Source organism: Cololabis saira, chromosome 20 (assembly GCF_033807715.1).
Source record: "Cololabis saira isolate AMF1-May2022 chromosome 20, fColSai1.1, whole genome shotgun sequence".
Classification (NCBI taxonomy): Eukaryota; Metazoa; Chordata; class Actinopteri; order Beloniformes; family Belonidae; genus Cololabis; species Cololabis saira.
This window is the reverse complement of record NC_084606.1, coordinates 19,504,222-19,519,492: the sequence shown is the minus strand read 5'-3', so window position 1 is coordinate 19,519,492 and position 15,271 is coordinate 19,504,222. Positions and strand designations below refer to the sequence as shown.

General features: G+C 41.1%; 1 protein-coding gene across 2 annotated transcripts; it reads right to left on the bottom strand.

Annotated features, from left to right (window-relative positions):
• Positions 1-1,021: 1,021 nt before the first annotated feature.
• sf3b2 (splicing factor 3b, subunit 2) lies at positions 1,022-14,539 on the bottom strand. Of its 2 annotated transcripts, none has more exons than XM_061710344.1 (22): positions 14,390-14,539; positions 13,098-13,144; positions 12,764-12,814; positions 10,526-10,759; positions 10,227-10,262; positions 10,001-10,076; positions 9,550-9,650; positions 9,117-9,225; positions 6,601-6,704; positions 6,207-6,485; positions 5,986-6,111; positions 5,803-5,883; positions 5,450-5,677; positions 5,216-5,365; positions 5,047-5,136; positions 4,681-4,788; positions 4,464-4,571; positions 3,922-4,064; positions 2,358-2,459; positions 1,991-2,090; positions 1,685-1,876; positions 1,022-1,382 (listed from the first exon to the last, which is right to left on the bottom strand). In XM_061710344.1, the coding sequence occupies exons 1-22, from the start codon at positions 14,517-14,519 to the stop codon at positions 1,311-1,313; spliced, it is 2,667 nt and encodes an 888-aa protein (XP_061566328.1). In that variant the 5' UTR covers positions 14,520-14,539; the 3' UTR covers positions 1,022-1,310. The 2 variants fall into 2 exon arrangements, with proteins under 2 accessions (XP_061566328.1, XP_061566330.1); XM_061710346.1 differs by having other exon boundaries at positions 6,601-6,701.
• Positions 14,540-15,271: the final 732 nt, after the last annotated feature.

Sequence of the window (15,271 nt, the reverse complement as noted above, 5' to 3'; positions counted from 1 at the left end):
TTGGGTGTGCTGTTAAACAAACACTTGTGGTAAAACTCATAACGCGTGATTAATCATTCATTAAAGAGCGAAGGTGAACGTGTCACAGCCTTTGCGTTTGAACCCTCCGTAAGAAGATTGCACGGCACCACTTAATTTTCAGATAATCAGCTGAATGAGTTTAACTCTGTGCTCTTTTTAACGTGTTTCTCTCACCACCAGAAGTGCCGGCCAGTGATAAACAGATTAGAAGCACGCAGATTAATCGCAGGATAATCCCCGGGATTCTTTATACACTGTGTCCCAAATCTGCAAAGTCATCAATTGACACTGCAGGGAGAATCAATTAAATCTCTACCGTGTCTTAGGACACAAAACCAGTGTACAAAGTGCAAATCTCACAAACAAGGCCGGCATCGCCATTGGTAGCCGGGACGACCATTAGTTTAAATGGATAGATTTGCCGTCGGCTCCATTTAGCCCAAATGGCCCAACCTAACTTAAGTTTCAGTCAAAAATTTGATAAAGACGTCTCCCAAGATTATTTGAAATCCAGTAGATCCACATGCCTGAATTATGAGACGGTCACTGTGAAGCAGAGACATTTTTCCATCATGGTACTAATGCATGCTGCAGTGCTGAGCCATCTGCAGTTTGAGCTGCTCTGCATCAGAGATCGTACAGGTAGCGTCATCTGTTCAGCGTAGGAAAAGTGTTTGGTGTAAACAGGTTGCTGCTCCGTGTGAACCAGTGACCGAGTCAGCAGGTAGCTGATGCAGCAGCTATGTAGGTCACTATGCTTCCCTGTCAGGCATGTGACCACAGCGCATTTTAGAGTCTCTACTGCCACCCAGTGAAGGAAGTGTCAGTCAGAGCTCATCTCTGAGAATAATCACTTTTCTTCGCCATATTTAGATTTATGAACGACCCTTAACATATAGTAGCAGTTAATGCAGATAAAACTGGATCATCTGACCATAAAGTTGACGTTTTAACCAAGAACATGTGACCATATGCATGCATACACAATACATGAGAGAACTCTTGTTATCACTTCATTTATTTACAAAAAAAACAGGGAAAAAAAACAAACAAAACAAAACCGAATCTAAAAAGTACAAGTAAAAGAGAGGAAGTACACGCTACTGTTCTCATGTGACACAGATTACATGTGAAGGATCAAAGGAACAAAACCTGTCTGGACTGGTGCTGGTCTAACAGATGATAGACGTTGCAGTCTGCATCCTCTGAAACTGAAATTTGAGGATGTTTCTTCCCCTTTCACTTCCTGTTGGGGCCGTCCCTCACGCAGCGCCTGGTCTCGTGTTTGTCTAGAACTTGAAGTCTTTGTATTTCTTGGCGCCACCTCGTGTGTCCTGTGGCTGGGCCTTCCTCTTTTTTTGCTGTTTGATGACAACGGACAGAGAGAGAGGAAGTGGACTGCTTTTACTATACAAATATAACCACAAAAAAGCTGAAATGATATCAAACACTTGATTTTGCTCAGTTTATAATTCAAAGTACTCAGGGGAAGCATTTCCTTTTTTTAACTCATCATGTGAGATACTATGCAATGTTTCAAAAATGGAAACTTGCACAACAAAACATGATTATATTTGTATAAATCAGATGCTTTACTGGTGGAAAACAGAACAAAAGGATGAATTTCCATCAAGGTGTGATAAAAGACACTGTGCTGGAGTACCTTCTGCTTGGCAGCGTGCTCGGCCACCATGTCGCTGAAGTCCTCCTTCTCCACCTGGGCCTGCTGCTCTCGAACGTGCTCCTCGTACTTCTGTGTCATTGCCATCGGGTCCAGCTCCAACTCCTCGGGGGCCAGCGCCACTTCCACACCTTGTGACTCCTGCCCTCCGCCCGTCTTACGACCTGCCGCGGACTGCAAGCCGCAGAGAGGAAAAAGACACGCACCAAAAAAAGATCAAATACATGAATACCATGAGAGAAAACTGCAACGTTTTAACGATATTTGGGCGGATGAATGCCGACTTACCCCTGACATGTCGTAGATGTGTGTGGAAGCCATCATGGCCGCTCCGACGGGGCCCGTTTGTCGCGCAGGGAGAACAGTGTACAGCTGAGGCGTCTCATTGCTATAAAAACATAAACAAAGAAAGTGAGCAGTGTATATTATAGTCAATGCATTTTCAGGTCAAATTCAATTTTTAGAAGAAAACCTCTAAATGTTAGAGGTACACTTCCACTTCATAATGCAACGTGAAAGACACTATTAAAATATCTATAGCAACCAAACACACAGAAATCAGCATACACAATCTCCAGTCCTAACTATGGACAAAAACTTGCAAAAATGATATTAAAGCAGTAGCTCCTTCACAAGGGTACAGAGGGAAACTCACCCATCCATGGCCTCCTCGATCTTCTTCTTCCTCAGCTCGATGAGCTCTGGAGTCTCCATGCCGGCAGGTACAGATGAGAAGCCACCCGGGGTGATCAGACCACTAAAAAAAACAAACAAAAAAAAAAAACAGGCAAAGTGAAACACAGTACAGGATCAGCATCTCCTTGAAGGTGCCACGTCATGCTTGGATCAATCTTAAGCATCGTGGGAAAAAATTATCAGAAATCTGTGAGCATAAACAAATAAACACGCATTGATACACAGAAAACCTGAAGCAAGAGATAAAAACTGAAGGATAACCACAGACAGTAAAAACAAGACAAGTAAAAACATTTCATCAAATAAACCAACCTTGCATGTAACACTAATCAGAACGACGTAACCACGTTAATCGATCCAACTACATGGAAAATGATGGACATGGTTTTATTAATCAATCCAGCGTGTCTCAGGATTGATGAAAATAACAAAAAGCTGGCTTTTAACCCTCATCTTAATTATGTTAGGGCCAGTCCCAATACACCCCCTAGCCCTACTTTTCAGCCCCACCCCTAAATTTTGCACATTCCCATGAGGGTAGTGGTGTCCCAATTCCTCTTTGCATGTAGGGCTAGTGGGCATATCGAGGGGTAGTGTGTATGAATCTAGCCCTTAAAAGCTAGGGATTTCAGATGCTCACTCGCTGACCGAGGGCCAGAAAGATTTCCCAGAATGCTTTATCATTTGCAGACTGAATCAAACAAAAAAACATGGCGGACATTTTCTCATTTTTAGTGAATAAAATCAATATTTTGAGTTAGTTTCTGCATAAAAATGCGTTTTGATTACATTTCTAGCGAGAAATATATATTTTACTTTCATAATATTCACTCAGTGAATGTACATAATCACTCGCTTGCTCGTTGTTGCGTTGCATCTTCAGATCTCGCCAGAATAAAGGCTGATTTATGGTTCCGATTTAACGCGGAACCATAAATCGCCGGCGGCTCTTCTCATCCCCAAAAACATCGGAGCAAATTTCTTAACACGCGTTATTTGGACAAACTGAGCCCAGGTTGGGGATCTTAACGGTTACTTTTACGCCTGAAAAAATATTAAAACTTAATAAAGTGGCATATTAATAGCGCTACAGCGGAAATTAAAACAGCTTCTAGCTTTCGGCTTCCTGATATGGTGTGACGTATGTGCAAACGTAACTACGCAGTCGCTTACGTACCCGAACGTAAACCACGCAGTGACGTAGCAAGTGGTGTCCCAATCCCTAGAGAAGATTACAGGGGCCCTATGCCTGTGGCTTCATTTTTACGGTGAAGTGGTAGTGAGTGAGGGCTAGTGGTAGAAAGTAGGGTGAACCTTGGGATTGGCCCTAACTCTTCAAAATGTCCTTTAAAGCTTTATATTTTGGATAAACTTTCTCCTTGTTATTAAGTCTAAAGGTGTCTAAATAAATAAGACTTTCAAGTAAAAAGAAAAAAATATATATATATTTGCAAAAAGCTTCATGTCCCCACACTTGGAAACCTCTTGCTTTAAGTTTTTGCTGTAACTTTCATATCAAGTACCTGTCAGCTGGTGTGAAGAACCCAGTTTCATCTGGCTTCTCTTCATCGCTCTCCTCCTCCTCTTCCTCTTCTGATGATTCTTCGTCTGAAGGCTCCAGCTCTCCCCAAGGTGTGTGATCCACCTCTTCTTCCTCTGCTTTAGCCTGCACACACAAGCACAACCACAAACGGTAAACTAATGAAAGACAAACAGAAGATCGTCAGCTCCGACTGCGGCTGGCTTCACGGTGCAGTACCAGCAAACTAGCAGCTCACACACCCGAGATTTCACACTGACCATGAAAATGTAATTGAGAATTCCTCCGAGTGGCAGTTTAAGCCTTGCAATCTGGATGTTTATAATAGTTTCTACAGAGTTATGTGTAGAAGCGTAGAGGGAAAACTACAATCTTTAAACAGTTATGTGCAAACAGATGTAATTGGTTTTACGGTTCTCACACTTCTTGCATTAAAACGAGTTAACAGCTCCAGAGCAGTGAGAACACAGTCTGAACTAGCAGAGTTGTACATGTCATCTCCTGTGTGTTCTCTCATGATCTGACCTGGAAGTCTATTGAATTGGTCCCAAACACGTCCCCGTAGAGCGGTTTTCCCATCTCGTCTACTGGCGGCTTCCCCCAACCACCGGCGTGGTAACCAAACGTACAGTTCTGTAGAACAAAGAAGCACCAGGATGTAAACAGAGAAATAAAATAGCAAAAATGAATGAAAAGACTTGAATAATCAGAGAAATATTAAATAATTCAAATCAGTTTTTACCTCTGGGATGGGGGAGTTGAGTCCAGGGATCTTGAGATTTGGGTACGAGGGAGGGGGGCCGTACCTCTGCATGGCTATCAACCAGGGAGGTGGCACCTTATGTGCGTTCTAGTGACAAAACAAAAAGGGAAATAAGCCCACTAGCAACATATTCAGCATTAGTTTCCTCGTGTGTAAGGGACTCGCAGCTGCGTTCGTGGCCTTGTTAGTGTGCTGCTGTAAACAAAGTCCTGGCACGTCTCGGCTAACATGCGACGTGTTTTCACAGTCTGTATATTCGTATATTAATTAATTTCACAGCAGTAACAGGGAGAGTGATACATTAGAACTCGTTGAAAAGAAATGCAAGATGATAGTGGAGCTTACTGGTCCTACTGGCATCCCCAGAGCAATACGCAGCTCATCAGACAGATCTCCTGGCTTCTTCTCTTTCAGACGGGTTTCAAATTCTTTACCCTGCAGGCACATAAAGTTGGTCATTGAATAGATCTTAACAGACAGAAAACGAATCGAAAGAGAAAAGTGAATGCCATACCTCGTAGTAAAGGTCTCCGTGGATGGTGAGTTTGGGTTTGATCTGCCACTTGAAGAAAGCATCGTGGAGTTTCTGGTAGTCGATGTCGATCTTTCCCATTTTGGGGCGAACCTTCTCTCTCATTTTGGTTTTCATAGTTTTGGCGTCTTCCTGCAAAGACATGACAAAGCAGCCCTTAACAAATGTTCTTGAAGAAAAACAAAACAAAAAAAAGTCAGTTAAAGGGCCACCCACCTTCTCCTGCAGAGCCTCTCTCATCTCCTGGATTCCCGTTCTCTTGATGAACTCCGGCAGCTCAAACGGGGGCTTCTCTATACCTCTCTTTCCCTGCAGGTACTTTCGTTTAAAGCACCAGTGACGGGGCACCGGTACAGTGTTCCTGGTGGCTTTTAAGTGGACCAGCAACTTGGGCTCTTGGGCCGTCACATCATGCATCTCCACAACATCTGGACGAACAACAAGCTGGAGAAGAGTGACATGAGAAGAAGAGAAATCAGTATTTGTGGGTCTGATAACGTTCTGACATCATTGAATCGCAACATCAGACTCGGATAAGTTTATCTTAACGTGGATTAATCTTGACCTACCTGCTTGAGTTCAGCCACAGTCAGCCTGTTCATCCTCCTCAGCTTCTTCTTGGACAGTTTAGGTACATCTGGTCTGATTTCCTGCAAGTGAAAACCATGTCAGATATACAGTATAAAAAACAAAAAATATCAGAAACAGGACTTAATCATTCCAGTTATTTTAAGAAATAGAAGGATACGAACATCATCACTGTCGTCACTGTCCTTCCTCTCCTCCTCAAATCCCTTTTTCCTCAGTACGCCCACCGTCTCCTGTTTTTCAGCCTTTTCAGGCTCCTTGTCCTTCTCTTTCTTCACATCATCAGTCAACTAGAAAGGAAGATTGCATTAAAAGTGTAAATACAGAGACTAAAACAACACCTGTATCACAGGTGGAGGATAATTCAACAGCCTGCTGTAGTCACCTTAAAGGCCTCAAAAATCCTCTTGAAGAAGATGAAGTTGGGGTCATAAATCTCTGGCTCTTCGGTGACGTATTCGATCTCGACCTCTGGCTCCTTCTCCTTCTCCTTCTCTTTATCTTTATCTTTGCCCTTCTGCTTGTCGCTGCCCTCCTTCTTCTGATCCTTTTGCTCCTTCTGCTGCTCCTTCTCCTTCTGCTGCTGCTGCTCTGCCTGCTCCTTCTTCTCCTGCGCTCGCTTCTTCTTGCTCTTCTTCTTCCGGTTCCTGCGTTTGCGGTTTTTCTGAGGGAAAAGGTTGCATCATAAGTTCAACAACAAATTTCCCAGTGCACTAACTTAAGATCACAGTTCAGACTACACACATTGTCTTCTGTGGTAAGTGAATAAAGTGTCTTACATCTTTTTTAGACATCTGGCTGTCATCATCTTCTGTCTCAGACATCACTCCGGCAGAGGAATTGGTCACGTCCATCTCTGTTCCTTCATCTTCATCTTCCTCTTCTCCAGAAAGAAATGCAAATGATGGTGATAATCAAATTATGATCTCCCTAAATCTCTAAATGTTTTCATCCTTTGGAGTCCCTTTTTAAAAAAAAGAGTTCTTATGGTCTATTTTCAAATACATTTGCCATTAAAAATCGAAAAGGTTCAAATTCTCCCTCCCTACCCTTAAGCTAACCAGGTGAACCGGAGACTGGTTGGCCCTGAACTTTCTGGATCTCTATGAGATGAAGACAGGTTGTTTTGTTTCCTGATTCAGGTGAAGAACTGTGCTGCAACCACTCTAGGGTCGTTAACTTATTAAAAAAATGGCTAATAATCAGTTCTTTTGCCAATACTAGATTCTTCCATCTGCTAAATTTGGACCAAGTGAAGCCATACAGACCGTACAACAATATCAAGAGTTGTGTATCCTTTTATAACCACAAAGCCATGTTATGGCTCGGCTTTTAACTGGGAAAAGAAAATGTGAGTTCTGGCATCACTCCAGCGGCTTCCGGTCAGATATAGACTAGATTTTAAGATTTTATTGCTTGATATTAAGTTTTATATGGCTTGGCACCCCCTCATTTATCCAGTCACCTTCGTATTCACAGTCCTGTCAGAGCACTCGGGTCACTCAAGCAGACGATCCTTGCCATTCAAAGATCCAGACTCAGAAGTAGAATAATTCGATGGCAACGCTCACCAACTACTTTATACGTTACACCAGGTTTATCTCTTAAAGTGGCCGGTGAGTGTATGCAATAAAAAAAGTTATATTTCCAGAGAAAATGCAAACATTCATACAGTGCTTAAATTGGATTGAAACCTTAAACAGGCTGTAGCTTCTGCAGCTAGATCTATCAGCAGCACTGAACCCCAGTAACTGCCTCATTAATAATTATAACAATAATAAAGCTAAAGGATTTAACTGGAGTTTCTGAGAAATCTGAGTATACATGCGTAGGAAGAGAATCAAATTAAGTGAGGAGCGTTCGACTCTGCAACGCTAGGTGGTAAGATAAGGTGCACGAACGTCTTCTTCTGCTACTGTGCTGTTGTGATGCCGTGACTGTTGTGATTCCTGCTTCTGCGGTCTCGTCACTTCCAGAAGGGGGAGTCCCAGGCTAGTCAATAGCTCAGCTAACCGTGGTTTGCATTTACATGCTGGAATAGCTGGAATTAGAAATGCTATATCTGGCTCTAATAGCTCGATTTCAAGAACTCCAGTTTGGTTCGAGTACAGCCCGACTTAGGTGTATACATGGCTTTTAAAACTCCTATATCAGTCGGACTTAAGCAATAATTCAACTTTCCCTTAGTGTATGTAAACGTACTGACTGCGTGTGAGTGGAGCAGCTCTGACGCTCCGCAGTGATGTTCAAACACACACAGCTTTTCACTTTCATGACAACAACTCAACAGTGTGTTTTTCATTTGCTTAAATACTTTTCTTTGATACTGCAAGTGAACAACAAAATTATTCTGTGCCTTTTATGGAAGAAATAATTTTTCATATTCTGTAACATATTGATCTGCAGCCCCTCTCATCTATCTCACGCAGTTACGAGATTGTCACGTCACTTCCAGTATTTAGGGCATTCCCCTTTCGTTAAGAGCCGTGTTTTGTTCATTTGTTTCGGGATTTGCATTTGTGTTCTGGCTCTTGTACATTTGTTTCTTAAAACGCGAATTTGTTTAAGAAAATGTACTAAAGTTGAATGGGTTTTCTAAATGTAATTGTTTTAGAAATTATTCATGTGTTTTGCACTTCTCAGGCGCCATATTAGAGGCCTAAAAACTAACACGCGTCCGTTAAAGTTACGCTATGTAGCATGAAAACTTGCCTTCAGCTCACGATGTAAACAAAGCAATGACCTCATCTTGACTGCGATTGGCTGAAAGTGTCGGATTCCCCAAAGATCTGTTATTGTGAAACTGCTCTTTGATACACGATTTATATGAATTACATTTTGATTCAAAATGCTGATTGTCACCAAAAGCAACGAGTTTGCAGGCATGTAAAATAAATATTCTATACGTATGGTTTGTTACGTTTCAACTATGATCTAATTGTAAAGGGGGGGGGGGCAGTCTTTCTATTCTTTCTTTCAACCTGTAAACCACTTTTTCCAACCATTTTGGTAATGCTTTTAGATGCCCTACATAAATACATTTGACCGTGACCTTTTTCTTCACCCACTTCTGTCTGATTTGATCCAAACAGAAAGCGTCGATATTTCAAAATAAAGTGACAACATACTACAGCACTCATTTCTAAAAAACAAAAACCCAAAACCGCGCTGCTTTTTTTTTTTTAAACCAACAATACAATTATCTAGTACAATTATCAGCTGTTAGTGATTGGAGCACCTTAAATTAACTATATTTATCTTTCAGCAGAAGCTGCTGAGGAGATTCTGTGCTGACCTGCTGGATCGGTGAGCTGCTCCTGTCTGATCTCCTTCAGTTGGAGGATCTTCTCCAAAGCCTGAGGGATCTTGGGCCCACTGATACTCATTTCCTCATTGTGCCACATCTACAGCAAAGGAAAGAGAAGAAAAATTTACCTATAAGTATACCTATCAAAACCCCTGAAAAGGAAAAGAAAAAGAAAAACTGAGGCAACGCCAGGTACAGATGTAGGTGCAAAGCATGTAAATAACTTAATTCCTTGTGAGTTAAAAACGACAAAAGAGTAGAAGATCCAACTAAATCTGATTTGCAATTTTACAGCAGAGATATGACAGTATTACATCATCTAACAACATAAAACCTTCAGTAGGTTTTAAAAGTGTATAATATATAACACAGTCTCACTCCAGAGTTAAAACAACCCACACAGGAGAAAGAAGAGATTTACCTCTCTGTTATCTTCTCCAGGAGGAGGGGGCACCCTTTGTTTCTGGGGTGGCAAAATAGAGACACCAGGAGGCAGCGGCCCACGAGGATCCAACACTGAAACTGAAGGGTTTTGCATGTTATACACAAATGTTAAGATGCAAACATTTACCGTTAAACTGTGGATAAAATGTCAATCTGAGAAAACGGTTTGAAACTAAAACCTGCTTACAGCAAAGATAATCTAGTCACTCATTTCAAGAAGCTTTAATCAAAAACATGTAAGGTGCCAAATATATACGACAAAGTGTGAGGAAGCCCCGTAGAGTAAGTGAACATAAAAAAGTTCAGTTAGACGTGAGAAAGATGAGTTAGGATGCTAGTGAGGTTAGAAGGAGCTACTTTCACAAGAACCATTTATGGAGCTGAATGTTTTCTCGAGGTCTTTTAGGTTTTTAAAAGGTAAAGCAAACCTCTGATGGGATTCATGGGGCCGGGCTGCATCTTTGCCATCTCCTGCTGCCGCTCTTGTTCCAGCAGCACTGCAGCCTGATACAACAGAAGAGGAAGGAAAGAGGACAGTAAAGTTTAAGTAACATAAGGCAGCGAGGTAGAACGTGTTGTTCCTAAGTGTATCAAAAGGTACATGGAAAGATTATTTACATTTTTCTAAATGTATCATCATTATTAATGTCTTACTCTTTTCTGTTGCTCTAGAAGGTCCTGTTCATCCCCCTGTCACAGCCAGAAACAACAAATCAGTGGCAGTTGATATATCAAAACAATCAACGAGCATATGTGCATTAGATACTCTAATATGGATCTTGAATCAATTTAATTCTCATTTATATTTAACCATTACTTTTCTTCAGTCTTTTAAGATACTTTAACTTTTTATATGTAAGTACCTTCTGATCCAACAGATTAATCACATTTATGCTGTTTGGTGTAATTTAATTCCTCAACTGCTCAGTAAACACACGGTGCAGCCGCCTCACCTGCTGCTTGGCCCTCTCCTCCTGCTGTAGCATCATGGCTGCTCTCTGCTGAGCCATCTTCAGCTGATCATCCTGCGATATACCGGGAGGGGGCAAATTTGCGTGCTCCATTCCCATGCGCATGCCAGGTGGGCCGGGGGCTCCAGGTGGCATCATGCCCATGGACTGCATCATACCCATGCCCGGAGGCATTGGTGGCATGGGCATCGGAGGCAAAGGAGGAATACCTCCCATCTAAAGAGGAGGAAATATGTGAGATGGAGAGAAAGAACGCAAAGCTTCCAGGTGTGAAAAATCATATTATAAGGTTGCGTGCCAGGGAAATCTGACTATGGTGAATTTAGTATAGTACAGCATAATATCACGTTGTCTAAATAAGGCTGTTTCTGAATTTTGTTTCTTTTTTCTCTTAGTTATACATTTATATCCACTCACAACTGTCCAAATACACGTAGCTTTCATATAAACTCTGTATCATCATCGATCATTCTCCACATGATGTAATAAACACTCTGATCTCTGGATACACTTTCAATCTTGGTCCAAGCGTGAAATACTTTCAGTAAGAAGGTATTCCACATGAATCGTTTGGCCATTTGCTGATAACATCCAGTACTAACTTTCAAAATATTACAGGGCTATACATCAAAACAGCTGTGTGAAGCAAGAAAATCTGACGGTGCTATAAATTATTTTAAACTCCTCATGCCCAATTGATGAAAAAGAACTGAACTTCACGTTGTAAGAAAGGAGCATGTGTGTAATGTTCCTAAATTGCACATTCGCTCAGCTCCTGTGACATTTTTTTTCCCCTCAAGTATAACCCCATCCAGGTAATTTCTACAATTATATCATGGAGCATACTTAGTAGTACAAATGTATAGCAGTTCTTTGAGACCAAACAAATAAAGCCGGGCATACACTGTGCGATTGTCGGCTCGTTTTGAACTGACTATTTTTTGAATCGGGCCAGATTTCAACCCAATCGTTGGTCGTGCCTCGTGCAGTATACGTGGGGTATTGACGAGAGAGTAACACCTCACAACGAGCTCCCGATCACAAATCGTGTGCTCGCAAGTAAATACATTTTGTTTGAAATCCTGGTCGCTCCTCGTGAAGGTATCGCACAGTTGAAGCAGCTACGACCTGATTGGCCTCATCCTTTCGCAGAGAGCATGTGCAATCTCTGATGTCACGTCAAAAACTATTATTTGTAGTTTAAAGTGTTGCAAATTCACATCACAAATCATGTTTTAAATAATAGCAGAAAAAAAGACTGTATTTCCCACGTCTGCCCAGCCAATTCCTTGTCCAATCACGACGTTGTCTAATCTTTTTTCATTTATCACCACACAGAATGGCACAAATTGCTATGGCAGCGCGTTTTTTTTGCTGAGCATCTTTGGTGTCTCCCACTTCGGGGTTCCTCCTCTTCCACTTCTTTTTGACGTTGCAGTTCCAGTACACAGAAGTCCGAGCTGAGTATTAACGTATAGTGTGAGCAGACGGGTCGCATCCGAGCATCGGGACGTACAGTGTGAAACCATTACTCGTGGGCTGCCAACTTTTGAACTCAGCGATCTAGTCGTGCAGTTTGAGATGGGGCTGAATCAAACTATTTAAAATATCGCACAGTGTATGCCCAGCTTTACTGACTGAAGTGATTAAATTCTTAATGAAACAACAACAATGAAACATGACCCTTCATATAATGTGCAGTCTAGCACCTCACTGCATGCAGATACCATGTAGAGCAGCGGTTCTCAAATGGGGGTACGCGTACCCCTGGGGGTACGTGAGATTTTAAAATATACATATATTTAAAAAGTAGCATCCATGCAAAAATCCTTTAAAAATAAATATTTCATAAATAATTGAAGAAAATATAAGTCTAAATTCATAAAATGAATTTTATCTTCAGGAGTAGGCTATTCAACTTATTATCCTAAAACCCCAGAGTATCCCCCACACCAGGATGGTTCCACCTAACCTGTCAATCACCTGGCTTCACCTGTCAATCACTTGGACCAACCATGGAGTTGTGATTGAAGCATAACAGCAATATTTGTATGTTTAATAAATCAGTTACTGATGGCACAGTGCTCTGTTTTAGGTCTTTTTTTTTACAACCAAAAGTGCTTTGCGCTGGTTAGGGGGTACTTGGCTGAAAAAATATTTCACAGGGGGTACATCACTGAAAAAAAGTTGAGGACCACTGATGTAGAGGACTGAATTTACCTGCGGGGGCATTGGTTTGTCATCATTAGGTTTACTGAGGAGGATTCCAGTCTACAGAGGGAAGAAAAAATGGGTAAAACCAGCAAGGAAATAAAAAACAGTTTCACTTATTCCAATGAAAAGCCAATCAAAAGGTTAAAATATTCTGCTTTACACAAGTGAACTGAAAAGTCATCAACAGTGGAGTGTGTAGCTCCACATACAAAACAATCGTGCTAATTACAGTGTAGGAAAGCTGTAGTAATGTGCATGTCTTCACTGGTACATTTAACAGGAGGATCGGTGAAGCTGGTGTGTGTGAAAGCGTAAGCAGTGAAGTCCAGGTGTGCCTTACCTGGATCATGTACCCCTTTAACCTGTCGATGAGCTCCTCTCTCGGGCCTGGTTGAAGAAAGATAGGAAGTAGAATTTATTAAAGGATAGCCCCTTGAGATGTAACATCTCATTTTCAAGGGGGTCCCATAAAACATACAACATTACAATATATCACATTACAATACAAATACACATGACATAAAACAAACAGACATCTTGCTCACCCCCTCCCACACACAACCCCTACCCACATAAGTCTAGTTACAAAGTAGGCTAATTAAATAACCGAAACAATGAGATATAAATAACATAACAGAGAGAAAAGAAAAAATAAATAGATAAAATAAATAAAAATAAATAAATAGAAAAAAGGACACAAAAAATACATAAATAAATTAAAAACATAGGCAATTTGTTTTAAGATGAGAATATAATGACAACTTAAAACAATGAAAAGAGGTAATAGAACGCAAAAAGAGGGGAAGATCATTCCAATCTGATGGAGCTTTAAAATAAAATGATCTTTTCCCAACCTCTTAAAATTCTAGGAACAAAGAAAACAGGCAATTCATATGCCTGAGTGAGTATGGAGAGTTATATAGAATCTTATATAGAATCATGAGTTCTTTTAAATATGGAGGACAGTGAAAATAAACACATTTAAAAAGGAACTGAAGCCAGTGAAATTGCAGTCTAGATTTGGGTTGCAACCAGTTGAATGAATCAAACATAAAACAATGACGTGTTTCTGAAAGGACAACGTAACACAAATCTACATGATGAATTAAATAATACAGTCAGAGGTTTAGGATGGGTATCTGGAGTATTTTGATAAACAATATCTGCATAATCAACAGAGGTATTTGAGAAATTAACCTTTTTCTGACAGGAAGTGTGAAACAGTTGATTGAACGGTAAAGTGAAGCGAGACACCCAAGACTTTTAATATTGAATGCAATGCCGTGATTCCGACCTCAGGCACAAAAGACTTTGTCTTTGCGTTTGAGACGACTTAAGAAACACGTAGTTGATGCGTTCAAGGGCTGAAGCGGAAACTTAGCGAGGGATGTAAAAGCGAGCTAGATATTTGACCACAAACTTCAAATCAACCGAGTCGTTACTTTTTCCAAGTCAAAATCCCCCGTGGAGCCATAAAACAGTGCAGAGTCCCTCTAAGTGGATGTAAACACACGACAGGGCTGGTTTTCTGGAGTCATGCGTCTCAACGCTCCTCGCCACCGTTAGCATGTGGCTAGCTGCATCCACTGGTCTTTCAGCAATATGTGCATCCATTCTCGGGGTTTTCCTTACCCATAGTCGGGGCTCCCAACTCCGACAGCTTGCCCTGAAGATCCTGGAAGCTCCATGTGTTCAAAGCCGCGATTGCGATCCCTAAATCGGACGGGACAGAATCGGTGCCTGGAGGTCCGTCGGACGCCATGTTGAAGTCTGCTCAATGGAACAGCGGCGCGGCAGCCGAAACCTCGCGAGAGCGAGGATGGGATTGGGTCAAAGCATTATGGGAACTGCACGTTGCACACTGGGATCTGAAGTTCAAAAATACATTCCGACTGTAACCTCTGGATGTCAGTGTCTGTTCAATTAAATATTGATTGAAAGCTGGGTCGGCGTTCAACCGTGATCCCTTTTCTCTTTATTGTTCTTATTCTTATTCGTATTATTGTTGTTATATGTTATTATTATTAGTATTGTTATTATTATTATTGTTATTATTATTGTTATTATTATTATCATCCCAACTTAATCGTCTTTTTGAGCCCTTGATATACTTGAAAACACCAAATTTTATTTATTTATTAAAAAAAAAAATGTTCTTTCATAATTTTTTTAACTCACCACATTTTGCACACACAACAGTTGTCATGTAAAATTACATATTTTATGGGCAGCGGTTTAGAATATTATTTTATTTTATTTTTTAGATTTCGAGCTTTGCATCCGGTCATATAACGTAGTGACCTATTGTAGACTTTCATGTCCTTTATCCATCTCTGTATAGATTTTGTTGTATCTGCATCTGTGAATGTAATGTTTAGCTAAAATAATCAAGTTATTAAGCAGTTCCCCCCTGGTGCAGGTGTTGAGAGAGAGGAGGATGATCACAAAGCTCCATCAATGATGGAAAATATCTCGCACCCATGCAGGGCACCATCAGTGCACTGAGCAGCTCCT

What these genes read in the sequence shown, in the direction of transcription:
- sf3b2 (XM_061710344.1), bottom strand. Translation starts at nt 14,519, where the DNA reads ATGGCGTCCGACGGACCTCCAGGCACCGATTCTGTCCCGTCCGATTTA. An exon ending in ACAGTGACGACAGTGATGAT is followed by an intron (nt 5,884 to 5,985) that starts GTTCGTATCCTT and finishes TTTCACTTGCAG; the next exon opens with GAAATCAGACCAGATGTACC. An exon ending in CTGTGGCTGAACTCAAGCAG is followed by an intron (nt 5,678 to 5,802) that starts GTAGGTCAAGAT and finishes ACTCTTCTCCAG; the next exon opens with CTTGTTGTTCGTCCAGATGT.